The sequence below is a fragment of the Terrapene carolina genome, unplaced genomic scaffold (genome assembly GCF_002925995.2).
Source record: "Terrapene carolina triunguis isolate 2854851 unplaced genomic scaffold, T_m_triunguis-2.0 Scaffold62, whole genome shotgun sequence".
Classification (NCBI taxonomy): domain Eukaryota; kingdom Metazoa; phylum Chordata; order Testudines; family Emydidae; genus Terrapene; species Terrapene triunguis.
Genome location: NW_020664413.1, coordinates 24,125,174 through 24,141,345, shown reverse-complemented (window position 1 = coordinate 24,141,345; position 16,172 = coordinate 24,125,174). Strand labels below are relative to the sequence as shown.

Sequence of the window (16,172 nt, the reverse complement as noted above, 5' to 3'; positions counted from 1 at the left end):
AAAAAAAAAAAAAAAAAAAAAAAAAAAAAACACACAACAGCCAAGACCAACAGAAATGCTTTTTAGAGAGACAGTATAACAATATTTTTCTCCAATAAAAAAATCCCCAGCAATGTTTGCAATCCAAATAGTGCAGCATTGTGCATGAAACCCTGAGTGAACTTGGCAAACTGAAAGTGAAACTGGTTATTCTGTTGCCTAAGTGTTAAAAGTAAAACAAACATAAAAATAGTGAAACTATATTTTTAAAACAAACCATTTGCAACGTAAGTAAGAACATTTATACTTTCAAAATACGCACTCATTTAGCAGTGTCCCTTCAAAGTTTATAAGAAATACCACATTCTGAATTACAAGAAAAAATAAAAGCAAAAAAGTTATGGTACCTAGAGAGTTGTTCAGTTTTCCAAAGCCACACAGAGAAATTTAAAAGGATTTTGGTCAAAATAATTTAAATGCATTTCACACAATCAGTACATTAACAAAAGGTTATCTTAACTTGTGACAAAGACTTAAAAAAAGTGAGCAAGTAGGAGGGGGAACCTACTGTGGAAGACAATCTTGGCACATCAAAAAGATTTTAAAGGAGTATTACCTGTGCTTTTGGATGCGTCTGTTGTGAGGAATGCTGAGACTGCTGTTTCTGCTGAAGCTGAGCAAGTTGCTGTCTTTGCATTTGAACTAATTGCTGTTGATGTGTCTGAAACTGCTCCTCTGTAATACCCCCTGTTACTGTGGAAGAGAAAAACGAAGCCAGAGTTTCATGTACTTGAAGAAAACAAATGTTTCTAGAACAAAAGTGAAGTACAAAGCAAACTGACATGGGACAATGAAATGTGAAAACAAGATGCATGAAAGGAGGGTACTGAACACTTGCACAGACCTCAATATATCTATGTCTGTAAAGGTGAAACCACCAGTGTAAATGTGTACCACTGGCCAATTCCCTTTGAGTATAAAGTCACCTATGATAAGGATCTGATAGTTCAGGAACAACAGCTTCTTACTAGCACTGAAAAGTGCCTTCAATGTGTTTCTTCTCAGTAGCTCTGGCTATTTTACTAGGCAGGCTACTTTTTGGTAGCCAAATTAAACTGAAACTACATCATAGCCACACCCACTAAATGACATCCTTTATGAAGCTACACCATTTCCCAACCAATAGAATCATAAAGAATTTTTTCTCCTGGCTTCTGGGAAATGAGGAGGGTCTCCCATATCATGGCTGGGACAGGGGAATGGCTAATTCACTTTTCTTTCACTATAACCACTCTCAGCTACTACCCTCTATAGTAGCCTCCTTCTACCTTTCTTCCCTCTGAGATGTGGAGACGTGTTCAGAAGGAGAGGCCCTGGTAGTTCCAGCACCACCTAGTATTTGTGCTATGTGATCAGATCTCCACTCTACCGATATGTATTAGGCAATGTGAGTGGAGCACCATTCAGTGCACTTAAGCAGCAGGTTTAGAGGTGCACCGAAATCTTGAAGACCAAGGAACTGGAGTAGGATGAGAAAAACTGGCTCCCCAGGTCTAAAATCTAGCATATAGCTCCAATAATTTCATGAAGGATCACAGTCAGTGTTTAAGGTTAATAAGCAATTTCTATCCTGTGATTTTTGAACTGCTCCTGTTATTTCATCCCCTCTTGTTATTTTTTAAAGAGTGTTGAAGGAGGACTTGAGCAGCAATTTCTGCAACTAGATAGTATTACATCAAGGCCTCATTAATGGGGGGGTGGGGGGAAGAGATTTCAAGTGAGATTAAAGAGTTTGCTGACTAGTAAGAAACACATTGAGGCAAACCTGAAGGATATCACCTTCTCACAGGGCATTAGGAAGGGAAGTGCTGTTTGCCCTAATGTCCATATCTACAAAATGGGGATGGTGGTGGCTATCTTGTTTTTATAATGTGCTTTGAGATGAGTGGGTGAAAACTGCTAGAAAAATAACTAAAACTCCCCACATGCTGTTGAATAAAGGCAGGGTGCAGGCCGTCATTATTCCTGAGGTTTTGATGCAGCCATAGGAATAATAATTAACCCAGTGATCAGTTTAATCCAGGGAGAGAAAACAGTTATAAAGGCCATCACTTCCCCACTGATTTACTTTCCCCACTGGCTGCTATGACAGCTGCTACCTGTGTATTCATTCAGCCACAAAAGCAAATAAAGATGACATTCCTTATGCTGTTCCCATGGTGGGGAAGAATATGTCCCTCAAGACAGCCAGCACCTGCACTGGCCCAGCCTCAGCACAATACAACAAAACGTCATTAATTCTCAATTTAATGAACTCCAAACCTGAAAGTAAAATTTTAGCACAGGATTACATTCAGTGAAGTGCAAGACTGAAGAGGTTCTACTGTACTACAATGCCCACTGACGCAACATAATAGTTAGAAAATCTTAGTGCTTCGGAAAGGTTGTCAGTTTTCTTGTAGGTTACCATAATGAAAATATCAGTAGCCCTATGTTATAAAAAATGAATTGAAATGACCATGATGTATAGCAAGTTTTTACATTATACCAGCTTTTCACAAGGAGAAAAAACCTCCAACGAGTCTGTTGGGGGAAACACATCTTACATTTGTAAAGGAATGGACTTTAATTCGCTCCCATATCCAATTACTGTATATGATCCTATGGCAACAACTATTGTCTACTTTATTCTCTGAAGACTCATGTAAACAGCTGCATATACAGTAAAAAGCTGTGTTATCCGGTACTTTATCAACTGGAAAGCTCTATTAACCGGCATTTCTGATATCTCCCAATACAAATCTTCAATCTAGTAACCGGGACTAGTATACTGCCCAGGAGGTTATGCAATTGCACATTCTGCACTCTACTTTTATGCAAAAGAGGCAGAAGACAAGTAAGCAAGCGGATATCAGGGATTTATTCAAAAAAGCAGCTTCCAGAGTGTCTCATCGGGTCATTACAGATTCAGCCCAATCTCCTACACCTTCTACAGCTACAATGATAATTGATAATGATGACTGTGAGGCACTGCACAATCCTGAAGTGCCTTCTGAATCATCAAAGATTAATTTATGTTCAGTATAGTTTTAGTGTTAAGTGTATTTTTAGTGATCTGGTGACCATTTAGTGACCATGCGCTGCCCATAGTGATATGTAGTGTCATAAGATAACCTACTGTATAGAAAACTTTACCTGTATACACTTAAGTGCTTCAAGAAACCAAACACTCTGCAGTGCAGTACTACTATTGGATTTGTGAGTACCCATATACTATTATATACTTTATTCATTTTATTGATTCTAATTCTTTGAAAATTGGTATTCCGTTGGTAAGTATAACTCTTAGTTAACCGGAATTTTTGATTAAACAGCACCCCCTAATCCCCGAACGTGCCGGATAACAAAGCTTTTACTGTAAATCTGCACTGAACTGAAAGTTTTGTTAAGCATTTCATCTGAAATAGTGTTTCAATGCCAAGATATTTTTCTTCAAACCATAATAAGCAGAATTCAACACTCTGAAGGAAAACATAGAGCATACTGAAAGCTAAAAAAATGTAGGAAACATTGGTGTTTAAAGCAAAACTGAGAGGTCAATACAGAATTATAGATATGGGTGTGAATGGGAGAGAAACAGTGCAGAATGAACTCTCCCCTATTTCTCCTTCCCGTGCAAAACACACACATATAAACTGAAGATCATTCAAAAGAAGTCAGAGGCCAGAATCTAAGCTATGACTGCAGTAATAACCACATCAGAATTAACACTGCGTGAGGTGCATGTAGAATACTAGCTATTCCTAGGATAACAAAGCAAAACGATGCAAGATTATGCTTATTCTTGGTCATTTACTGGTTCATAGCTATGACAAATATACCAACCACCATTACAAACACTGAATCTATCTCCCCATGTAAGTATTCTCACACTTCTTATCAAACTGTCTGTACTGGGCTATCTTGATTATCACTTCTCTTACTTAATTGGCCTCTCAGAGTTGGTAAGACAACTCCCACCTTTTCATGCTCTCTGTATGTGTATATATATCTCCTCAATATATGTTCCATTCTATGCATCTGAAGAAGTGGCCTGTAGCCCATGAAAGCTTATGCTCAAATAAATTTGTTAGTCTCTAAGGTGCCACAAGTACTCCAGTTCTTTTTGCCACCAACTGCATTACCCTTATCTATTGTTTCCCATATCTAATTTAGACAGAATCCTTATTTCCTCAACCAAATTAATTTAAAATACTGTTAACAGCTTAATGCTACCTGGATTTTATTCAGTCATAGAATTAAGTTCTTTTAGGTGCTGACAAAGAGCGGATTCGATATCCAAAGTTCCTGTTCACTAGACCTTGCAGCATCTCATTCTCAACTATAATTACATATACTCAATGGTATTGCAACCCCAACTTATATCTAGAATCTACATGAATAGTATCTGCTGAATGAAAAAACACCACGCTAACAATTAAAATATTAACCATTCTACACTTTCAGTGTTGGCTCTAGTTCATCTGCTACTTACATTTTAAGTAAGCAATGGAAGGAGGACTTTAGTTACAGTCAAGTCAGACCATACTCAGAAACCAATATGCAAATATTTTCTCATAGCGCTCTCTAATTAAGTGGGCTTCCAACATCCCAGGAAAACCGACTTTTCGAGTTAGGTACTAGTGCAATAGTAATTCTTTATGTATTGTTTAGAGGGATGCTGCAGGAAATAGCTGAAACAGGACTATACACAAGAGTAGAATAGTTCATTCTGACTGGTCTTTCTTACTACCCCCTTTAGAACACAGATGCTGGATCATCAGACTAGTAGTTTTTTTTTTAAACCAAGATTTTCTTTACATTTACTCCTAATGGCGCTAATCTGAGTAAGCAAGCAAAATAAATCTTTAGCCAGTTTATTTTTCCCTGGAATGAAATAAGACACCTGTAGTTAAAATATAATGAGTACCGATGTTCACAATTAAATCTTGTTAAATTTGCTACACAAAATATTACCCATTTCACAGCAAAATCCTTTTCAAACTACGTATTGTGTGTATGTGTGTGTGTCTGTGGTTTAAAAAAAAAGCTCCTTATTAATCTATAGGCATACACTTTATTGAGCTATGCCACCTTCTATAAAGATTGCTAAATCTGACTCAGGTATTCCAGTGTACCACTTTCTTATGTTTATTTTTTTATTTGTAAAAGTGTCCCTATTAGTTTACATCCACACGTACACTCTTAAAACACATTAATAAAGCAAATCAATTCAGTTATACATCCATACACGTTGCAGTTAGCTTTTTGGTGGTTTACTAACCTTTCCAACATGGTTTAAAAAAAACTCTACAGTGGTAGTTTATGTTTTTATTTCTGCATGGTTTCTTTTCTCTTTGATTTCCTAAATTCCATACCTTGACTGAATTACTGTTGAAAAGGTATGCACAACAGGTTCAGTCAGTGAACAAAACTGTGTGAGAATCAATCACCTCACAACAGTCTTCTAAAATTAGCATAAATGAGGACAGTAAGGAACTGGGAAGATAAACCTATTGTTTTGTTCTTAAAATTTGGTAGAGTATGATTGTTATTGCCTGATTTTTAAAAAAAAATAAACCTAAATGATGCATAATACCTACTTAATTATAATTTATTTTTATTATATGTATTGCAGTAACTCAGGCTCCAATCAAGAAACAGAGCTGCATCTTGCTAGACACTGTACATACATGTTGTAAAAGACAGTCCCTGCCCCAGAGAGCTCACAAATTAGTTAAGTGTTGACCCATATATCAGTTGCACAAATATTTCCAGACAGATTTTTTTAATTATGTTTGACACATTGTTACAGATATGAAATATTTCAAGGTATGTAGGAGACTACAGAACCTAGGATTTTAGTAACAACAAACATTCTTAACTATGTCACTGGTATGAATCCTAGCAACATCCGTAGCTATCACCTAATGACTTTTTAGTGGTCAATCTGAAATTAGCTGGTGGTCTTAATCTGATGGTCACATCAAAAGTCACCATCACCTTTAGTATCCTTGTCAGTCTTAGAGCCCAAGAACTGAATGATCTTGCATTGTCACTCTCCGCATCGTGGTTAAAGCAAATTAAGGGGAAATGTGGAAGTTTGCAAAGTTTTAACGATTCCATTGTTTGAGGATTTTAACCTGTAGTGTTGCTATCTATTTTAGGATTTTCTAGGGCTGCCATCACGGTAGCATTTGAATGCACATATAAATTAAATGTGCAGAGAAAGGTCCACAGTGAAATTAATGGAATCTTCTGCTTTTCTCCCTTCCTCAGTAATAATAATCTCTGCATTAGAGAATGTTATATATCATTCCTGCTATGGTGAGAAAGCTTATCATTATCTAATAAGAGGATTTTTCAGATTGCCCTAAAGATGGGTAGACTTTTCATTAGTCTAACTGCTTCATTCCACAGCCAAATCACTCATATGAGTGTGTTTATCTATGACTCTTACATCTTCCATTAGAATCATTGTCCCAGAGAAACACAACTAGTGGGGGGGGGGGGGGGGAGAGGAGATGGATTGCAGTGCAGTTACTGATGTTCACTGAGTCCTGACTCACTCGTAATTTTAAAGATCAGGCCCAAGGAACTTGAACTAGCAATGAAAGTGGACTGGGAGCCAAGAGCAACCTACTCTGTCCTGCTCAAGAGGTGGACTGCTATACTATGCATAAACTAAAGCCTTTGCATGGCTCCACCTTCAGCCCCACAAATAAGAACTTGCAGTTCACCATACATTTATCATCCCTAGACTGGATAAGTTGCCTCATAGTATCTAGCTACACATACCTATTTCTGTTACCTCATTCAAACATTTCTTCCAATTGTCTGTTATACCAACACTGTTGTATCTTGCCTGAAAGTAGACTAAGTTCTTCAGGGCAAAGGTTGTCTTTCAACATAGGTCTGCACAGCACTGAGCACAACCAGACCTCTGGATGCTACAGTGATCATAAATGACAATGGAAACTGCAGGAAGTGGTCACATTTCCTAGCAAACTTGAGGTAGAAGATATTTGTCACCAGCAATGTAACCTAATTGTCTAGGCTTAGCAATGGGTCCAGAAGGGCCATGAAAGTTTGCACCACTTTGATCTGAAGGGGCAGATTGCTTCAGTGGAAAACGTCTATGCTAATTCTTCAAACCACTTCCCCCTTTCCAACTGACATAACACGAAAAAGAAAGAAAAAATTAGTTTGAACCAACTGTTCTTTATTCATATGCTGATCTGGCACCTTTTACGAGCACTAGATTCACATATTTATTCTCTTAAAAATCAAGTGCTTAGGAATAGACACCCCTCTTCACATATTTGTAAAGTAGCTAGAACATTTTGGGCACCATTGTAATACAAATAAAGCAATGTTATTAATAAAGCAGTAATATTAATAAATAAAATTGTGAGTACAAGGCAGGAGTTTTTTTTGTTTTTTTTTGTTTTTTACAGATTTCTTATGCACTGAAGATCACAGCAGGTAACCTTAAGACTTATTTTCAGTTAAGACAATAACCTTTCCAAAAATGGATCTTTACTGGTACTTCATTGTCAGCTCTTTAATGGTAGATTTGTGGTGCAAGTTAAACTCATGCTGTCACACCAACTTGGCTGACAATTATCTCCTGAATGGAACCACGAACCACGTGGTCCCTGTACACAATACTGATCGTAAATATGTGGTTTTATTTTTCAAATTCATATATTAGTAATTCTTGTCATTTTATAGATCTACAATAAATAAATCAAGTGCCTACTTCTGTGCTCTATACATTGCAAAATTAAAAATACCATCAGAAACATATTAGGTCAAATGTTTTTTAAAAAATTAGACTCCAGATTTGCTACATTGCAAATTCAGCAAATGTTATTTGGCAAGTGACACAACTGAGAGGTTAAAAAAAATTTCTACATATCACAAGCTGATATTTCATTTTTAACAACAAGCGCAAGTAGTCTTCGTCTTGTCTACACTTGGGTTTTTCACACCAGCATAAATGTACGGGTGCAAACCCCTTGAGTAGACACAATGTTCTGGTGTAACAAGTAACTTGCAATAGCGGTTTCTTTTTCTTTTACACTGTGTTGTCTCCTCCTCATTAGCAGTCAATCATTCTTCTGTTATCTATCAAATTTAGGGTCCAATCCTACACATCCTTGCTAGTGAGGAAGCACGTAATACCTTGAGTTGTCCCATGGGCACTGTGTACTACACTTAGTAAGGGATTGCAGAACTGGGATCTTACATTTTAAAAATTATTCAGACCAGGACTATCTGGTTTAAAAAGTCTCACGTGCCAGGAAAGCCTGTGACACTATCAATACATACAAAAAGTTGTATTAGTACAATGTTAAAGTTGCAATGTTAAATTTATGAAGTCAGAAAATGTAAAAGTTAAGGTTCCTACAGCAACTTTAACTGGGTTGCATTGTACATATGTATGGTCTTTTCAGAGAGAAAGCAAAAAGCTTTGTGATTTATCCTAAGCTTCCATTATTAAAGGTTATTTCATATCTGCATAAGGAAAAGAACATTTTACAAAAATATAACCAATCTTTGTACACTTTAAATGATAAATAAAATGGAATTTAGATCTAAAAACACTGTCACAGGTAATGCTGTGTATACAATCTTGTATTACAACTATAAAACATTAAATATGAAATTTAGAACATTTAATAAATATATTAACAATAAATCTTAAAATTGCAAGTACATAAGAATTCTCATCACTTTCATCTTTAGAGAAAATAATTTGTTTCATAAGTATTTGGCAAATAGTAAACGGTCTTAAAATAAAGAAATCCTTCAGTTGTAGTTATTATATGCACAAACTGGAGATTAAGTCCTGAATTTTGAAGTTGCTATAATTTACATATAAGACAACAGACAGATACTAGGGGAGTACAAAGAAACAATGAGCCAATGCTGTTCAGCATGACAGGCAGTGGTTCCAGAACACCAGCAGCCCTACATCAAGATTTGTGTAAACATCATGGCAAAGGAAGTTTTAAGTAGGGATTTGAAGGAGGATAATGAAATAGCTTTGCAAATGTTTATCTATAGGCATATACTTTATTGGGCTATGCCTATAGATGGAGAACTCCTCCCAAGCATGAGGGGCAACATGGGAGAAAGCATGAAAGTGCTTGTTTGAAAATTTAACAAATGGAGACTGACGTAATTGGCAGACTGGAGGCGACAGAGTCAACATTTTGATACTGAATGGGAGGTAGGGTGGGGTTTGGCTGTCAAGAGCTGTGAAAGAAGACCAGCAGCTTTTCTTTGAGCAAATAAAAGAGAGGTAGGGTAGTTGAGGAATTTAAAATAGGTGACATGGTTAAAGCAATGGGCTCAGAGAACAATCTTTGCAGCAGCATTTTGAATGGACATGAGCAAGCAAGATTGCATTTGTCAAGGTCAGAGAAAAGGATGTTGCAGTAATTGAGATGAGAGCCTGAACAGGAATTCTGACTGTGTGGATGGATAGGAATGGTCATATCTTAGAGATGTTATGCAGAAAGAATCTGCAAGACTTAGACTATGTCTACATGACCACTTATGTCGGCAAAACTTATGTCATTCAGGGGTGTGACACTCCCCCGCACCCCCGAGGATATCAGTTTCGCCGACATAAGTAGTAGTGTGCACAGCACTGTGTTGGCTGGAGAGCTTCTCCTGAGGACATAGCTATCTCTGCTCGTTGAGGTGGTTATATTATGTTGATGGGAGAACTCTCTCCAGTCAGCATAGAGAGGCTATACGAGCTGTGCCCCAGTAAGATCACTAATATAGACATGGCCTTAGTCTGGATTTGATGACTTAGAGAGTAGTCAGAGCTGAAGATGACATTCAGGCCCAATGGTGGTGTGTTGCCCAGAATGATCAAAAGAGGAAGAGGGGGAAAGGTCAAGTGCTGTGTTTTAGACACACTGAACACGAGCTGACGACTAGACACCCAGGAAAAAATGTCAGAGTGGGGCTAAGATTTTAGTTTAGATAGAAGGAAACTGATTTAGAGAAAAGAGGTAGATCGATGAATCATCAGTGTAGAAATAGTTGTTGAATTTATGCTTGTGGATGAGATTACTCAGAGATACAGAAGAGAAGGGGACCAAGGACTAAGCCCTTTGGAACCCCCTCAGAAAGTTGAAAGGTGGCATGCTGAAGAAGTGATTACAAAGGAAGGAGCAGAACTAGGAAAGGACAGTCATGGATAAGGTTGGACAAGATTGAGTATTGTTGGTGTCGAAGGCTGTTGACACGTCAAGGAGAATGCAGATGGAGTACTGTTTCTAAGGTTGGCTAGGAAGACTTTGGCAAGAGCAGTTTCAGTGGAGTGCAAGGGATAGAAGCCAGACTGGAAAGGGTCTAGGATGGACTTGGAGGAGAGGAACTCCAGAAAGCAATTACAGACAGTGCATTCAATGAGCTCACAGATGGAGCATTCACTGGAGAAGCAAGTAAGGTCACAGGTGGGATTTTTTGTTTGTTTTGCTTGTTTTTTTTAAAGATGGAACAGACTAAAGCATACGTGGATTGAGAGGGGGAAAGGGCCAGACGAGAGTGAAGAATGGTAAGTGAGAGGATGAGAATGGGTGCAAGGGAGATCAGGAGGTGGCATGCAGTCACTGGGGCAAGTGGAGGGGTTAGAGGAGAACAGCAGATGAGAAACTTCTGCATCTGTGACAGTAGAGAAGGAGAAGAGTTGTAGGGGGGAAGGGAAGGCCATTTGGTCAATCTTCTCTTGGAAGAAATTGGCGAAGTGGATGATGGGGATGAGTCAGGGTTGATCTTGTAATGAGAGTTAAAAGTGGAGGACAGTGATGCAAGGAGAGCAGCGTAGTCAATGGCCCTTTAATGAGTGGGACAACTGGCAAGAGGTGCAGGTCAAATGAAGAGTTGAGGCCAAGGAAATATGCAGCTAAGGTGTCAGATGGGTCGTGAATGTGGAAGCTGAATATGAGGAGATATGTGGGAGATTGTGAAGAGAGTAAGAGAGAGAGCCAAAAGTCAAAATGAGAGGGAAAGACGGATGGGGAAGAGTTAGGTGAATGGTAGTTGTCAGCAACTTGGAAGGGGAAGAGAGAGGACAGTCAGATGCAGAGCTATTCAAACAAGGAGATAGAATGGGAAGAGGGGAATGTTGGAAGCAGCCCAACACCCTCACCCCAGTCTGATCCAATGTGGAGAGCATGAGACGAGAGGCCTCCGTAAGAAAGGGCAGCTGCAGAGGCAGCTTCAGCCAAAGGAATCCAGATCTCTGGAAGAGCCATGAGCTGGAAGGAGTGAGATGTGTCTAGATTGTGATCTTAATAAAGATGAAGTGGTTGTTCCAAAGACAGCAAGAAAAAGGGAGAAGGGATAGGAGGAAAAAAGGGATGGGTGTGAAGTTAGGAATGGTGACATAAAAGGGGCAGAGATGATGACAGCAATGTGGGTAGGATGAGGAGAGAGTGGGCATGGAGGGAGGACCAAAATTAGGGTAAATGTCACCAGAGGTGAGGAGGATGTGCAACCTGGATTTGAGCTGGTGGGAAGTGGGGGGAGAGTGGGATGGAGGAGGAAGAAAAAGTAGCAGGCAGAGCTAGTTGAAATAGAGAGCTAGTTGAATTAGAGATGAGTGGCAGATGGACAAGATTACAAAGGTTTTCTCCTGGCCCTGGGGCCAAGTCCTTGCCATCTGGGAAGGGTCCCCTGCTTCGTGCAAAGCTTCCCAATGCAGAGTCGCAGTTGATGGTGAGGGGCCACTCTAGGCTGTTTAATTACCATCAGCAGGTTGCTCTATGTTGTTACTTTACAGATCTCAGCTATTGATACATTTCTGAAAAAGACAGAAGATGCTGCCAGTATCTTGGTGGAGTATGCCTTAATGTTTGGAGACAGAAGTTCACCAGCTAGTTGATAGCAGGTGGAGATACAATGTATGATTCAATTAGACAAGATGGCTTGGCTTTTCAACAAGCCTGATACAGCCACAAAGTGGCAGGGAGACTGTCTGAAAGGTAATAAAGCAAGGCTCTGGAAACATCCAAAGTAAGTAGCTTCTTCCCTCCCATCGAGGGTAGTATCAGGAAGAAGACTGGCAGGTTGATTGAAGTGAAACTCCAAGATTATCTTAGGGATGAGTTTAGGGTGCAGTCTGAGAATCACTCTGTCCCTATGAAATGAGATACAAGGAGATCCAGACATAAGAGTTTAGAGCTTGCTGACCCTCCACGCTGAGGTAATAGCTCCCAGAAAGCACATCTTAAGGGCAAGGTGATGATGCAGCTATCTGATAACAGCTTGAATGGAGGTTTCAGGAGGATGGTGTTAAGATCCCATGCAGGAGTCAGGTCTCTAATACGTGTGTATGTATGCAGGAGGTCCTTGAAAAATCTGGATACTGTTGGATGACTGAAGACCAAGTAAGACTGCATCAGAGTGTGACATGTTGATATTGCTGCAAGGTGGACTTTGCGAGAACTAAGAGTCAATTCAGCCTGTTTCAAGTATGGCATGTAGTCAACGATTTCTGGTATTAACTGGAATTAATTTAAGATGGATTCCCCATAGGAGAACCATTTCCATTTGGAGGGGTAGATTTTCTGGTAGACGATTTCCGGCTTTGTATGGGGTTTTCTTGAACCTGTCAAAAACAGTCTCTGTCAATAGAGCTCAACCAGCCTACACCCAAGCTGCCACGTGCAACAACTATAGGGATGGGTGCAATTTTTTATAGTGGTTCTGAGATATCTGGCACATGAGATTGCTAGTCCAGTAGCGAGGATTTTTAATATCTCTATCTACTTGATGGTAGCACCATGTGCCTGAAGGATAGCTAACGTCATACCTATACTTAAAGGGAAAAAAGAGATCCAGGCAATTACAGATTGGTTAATCTGATCTCAGTAGTATACACAAACTTAAAACAAATTGTGATAGAAAGAATAATTAAATTCATGGAAGTAAATAGAAAAGACGATGTAATGCAACATGGATTTACCAAAGATAGATCATTCTTTAAGAAAATAACTTTTTCTAGATAAGGGAAGTGTAGTAGTGCTAATATACTTGGACTTCAGTAAAGCATTTGACCTGGTAGTTTATGGGAAATTATTAGTTGAAGGGGAGGGGGGGAGGAGGGGAGGAGGATCGGTACAAGAATTGTAAGGTGGATAAGGAACTGGATAAAGGGGAGAAGGCAATGAGATGTGATGAAAGGTGATCTATCAGACTGGAAGAAGGTTACTAGTGGAGTTGCTCTTGGGACCAATCGTATTTAATATTTTTATTAATGACCTTGGCACAGAAAGTAGGAGCATGCTAATGAAGTTTACTGATACAAACCTGGGAGGCAGCATCAATACAGAGGAGGATTGGAACATTATACAAGATCTAGTTTACCCTGAAGGCTGGAATGACAGAAATGGGATGAAATTCAATAGTACAAAGTGCAAGGTCATGCACTCAGGGTCTAATAAGAATTTCTGCTAGAAGCTGCAGGGTCATAAGAAAGACACAACGGAGGAGGAGAGAGACTTGGGTATGTGGGTCAATCACAGGATGATTCTGAGCCATCCGTGTGATGCAGCTGTGAAAAAGGCAAATGTGATGTTAGAATGCATCAGGTCCGGCATTTCTAGTGGAGACAGAGAAGTGGTAATGCCATTCTACAAGGCACTGATAAAACCTCATTTGGAATACTGTGTACAATTCTGGTTCCCCAGGTTCAAGAAAGATTAATTCAGCCTGGAACCAATGCAGAGAACAGCTACTAGGATGATTAAGGGATGGAAGACACTGGAGAAGCTTGGCTTGTTTAGTCTAGCAAAAAGAAGAGAGGGGATAGGACTCCTCTCCATAAATACATTAAGGGGGTAATACCAGGGATGGTGAAGAGCGATTGAAGCAAAAGGACAATGTTGGTACAACAACAAATGGATATAAACTGGCCATGAACATATTCAGACTGGAAATTAGAAGGTGGTTTCTAACCATCAGTGGGATGAGGTTCTGGAACAGCCTCCCAGTAGGAGTTGTGAGGGCAAACAAACTTAAAACTTACTAAGAGCGAGCTAGACAAACATATGAGTGTGTCTATATGACTGGGTACCTTGTGGTGGTAGAGGGTGGACTCAGCTGCCCTGGGACTCACTTCCAGTTTACATCTTTTAGTAATAAAAGCTCATGCTTCATGGTTTTAGCTGGCCACCTGCAGGGGTCAGAAAGAGACTCCTCTCCACAATATATTCTGTTTTTTGTTTTTATTTTAAAATCTCTTTCCTCTGAAGCATCAGTTATGGAAACGGGAGATTGGACAGGAAGGACCAGGGCTCTGAGGTGGCAGCTAGAATTCTCTCTCTCTCTCTCTCAGGTGGCTGTTTCTTGCTCAGGGGTCTAACTGATCACCATATGGAGACGGATGGAATTTTCCCTCATACCAGACTGGCAGTGACTTCACTGGGGGGCTTTCACCTTCCTCAGCACCATATGGATGCAGGTCACTTGCCAGGATTATGTGTGTGTATATATATCTCATTTAATCATCTCCCTGCCATTGCACGGGGCTTGGGCACGAATATACCTCTGTCCTTTCTATCCTCAGCCTGTGGCAGATTATTAGTCTAGTCTAGTCTCCTGTGGGCGGAAATACTTTGGTCTAATTGTGGTTGCTGGGTTTAGTGTGCATGTGCTGGGTGGTGTTGGGGGTCAGACTAGATGATTTGATGGTCCCTTCTGGCTTTAAACTGATTCTGTATCATGTCCGGGCAGATGGGGGAAAAAGACAGGAGATGGAACAAATACATACAGAAAGTCTGACACCAAAAATTTCCTCTGCCAGTAGGGAGCTATTAGGATCAAGATGGCTTTGTCCAGGCTGATTTCTGAGATCACCTTCAGGATCAGGAACACTGGGGTGGAGGGGAGGGAAGATCTGCAGACCACTGTAGCAGGAAGATGTCCGGAAAGGAGTCTGAGCTAATACCTTCCCTGGAGCGGAAGTCTGGGCACTTGCTGTTGCCCTCTGCGATGAACAGATCTATTGTGGGAGTTCCTCACTGGTGCAATACGATAGACGTCTGCATTGACCATTCACAGTTGGTTACTGTATGCCTGCTTAAGAAATCCACCAGATTGTAACTGGTTCCAGGAAAATGTAAATCCAGAGGGGTTATCCAGTGACACAAGGTCCACAGCCTGATGACCTCCTGGTAGAGGGGTTATGACCGAGCACTCCTATCTTGTTTATATAATGCACTGTTGATGCATTGTCTGTCAAAATCTGTGCTATGCAAGTTGAGAGCCACAAACCAAATCTTGATCTCGAAGACATGGAAAGATGGGAGGCAAGCATTACCACCTTCAACCTAAGATGGCGTAAGTACTTGCTGAGTCTTCTCAGGTCTAGGATAGGACAAAGACCGCCCTTTTCTTCTTCAGGATTAAGAAACTCCAGGAATACAGGCCTCTTCCCCTGAATTCTGGTGGCACCTCCTCTATGGCTCCTAGGCAAAGCAACAAGGCCACCTCTGCTTTTTACAGGCTCTTGTGCAAAGGGTCCCTGATAGGGGAAGGAGGGTGGATACAGGTAGAAAGTAGAATTGGCTGGGTAGCCATGGGCAATGATCTCCATCTGTCCAACATTATGGCAGGCCACACCCATGGGGTGAGGTGGCTGCTGAAGTTCATGCTCTCTGGACTAGATGTGATGTGGCTCCCAAACATCCTGTCAAATTTGCTGAAATGCTGTAGAAGCACGATGCATTGCCAGGCATGGTACTCAAGTTGCTAGGAATGACAGGCTGGCACCTGTTGTCTTGATGGGGGTTGAGGGTGATACAGCTTATAGTACAGGGTTGGGATGTAAAACCCAGGGAGTGCAGGATGGCCTTTGAGTCTCTGAAAGAGTGCAAAGCACTGTCCATTCACTCACTAAGTAGTTCCACGCCCTCAAAAGGTAAGTCCTGGATTGTGACCTGAATCTCCCTACGGATGCCCAATGCTTTGAGCCAGGATTCTCTGCTCATCGTCACTGCTGTGACCATAGATCTGCCTGTGGTGTTGACAACATCCACAGGAGCCTGTATGGCCATCTTGGTCAGCAACTGGCCTTCCCTGATTATTTCTGAGCCTCTCCCAGTTGTCATGTGGGAGTTTTGAGA

General features: G+C 40.3%; 1 protein-coding gene across 1 annotated transcript in view; it reads right to left on the bottom strand.

The window, feature by feature from the left end:
- Nucleotides 1-16,172, bottom strand: part of EPC2 (enhancer of polycomb homolog 2) — an 88,060-nt gene that overhangs the window by 8,298 nt on the left and 63,590 nt on the right. The window contains exon 11 of the mRNA XM_024202820.1: nt 596-732. Coding sequence (XP_024058588.1) covers nt 596-732 — 137 coding nt within the window. The remainder of the gene's footprint in view (nt 1-595; nt 733-16,172) is intronic.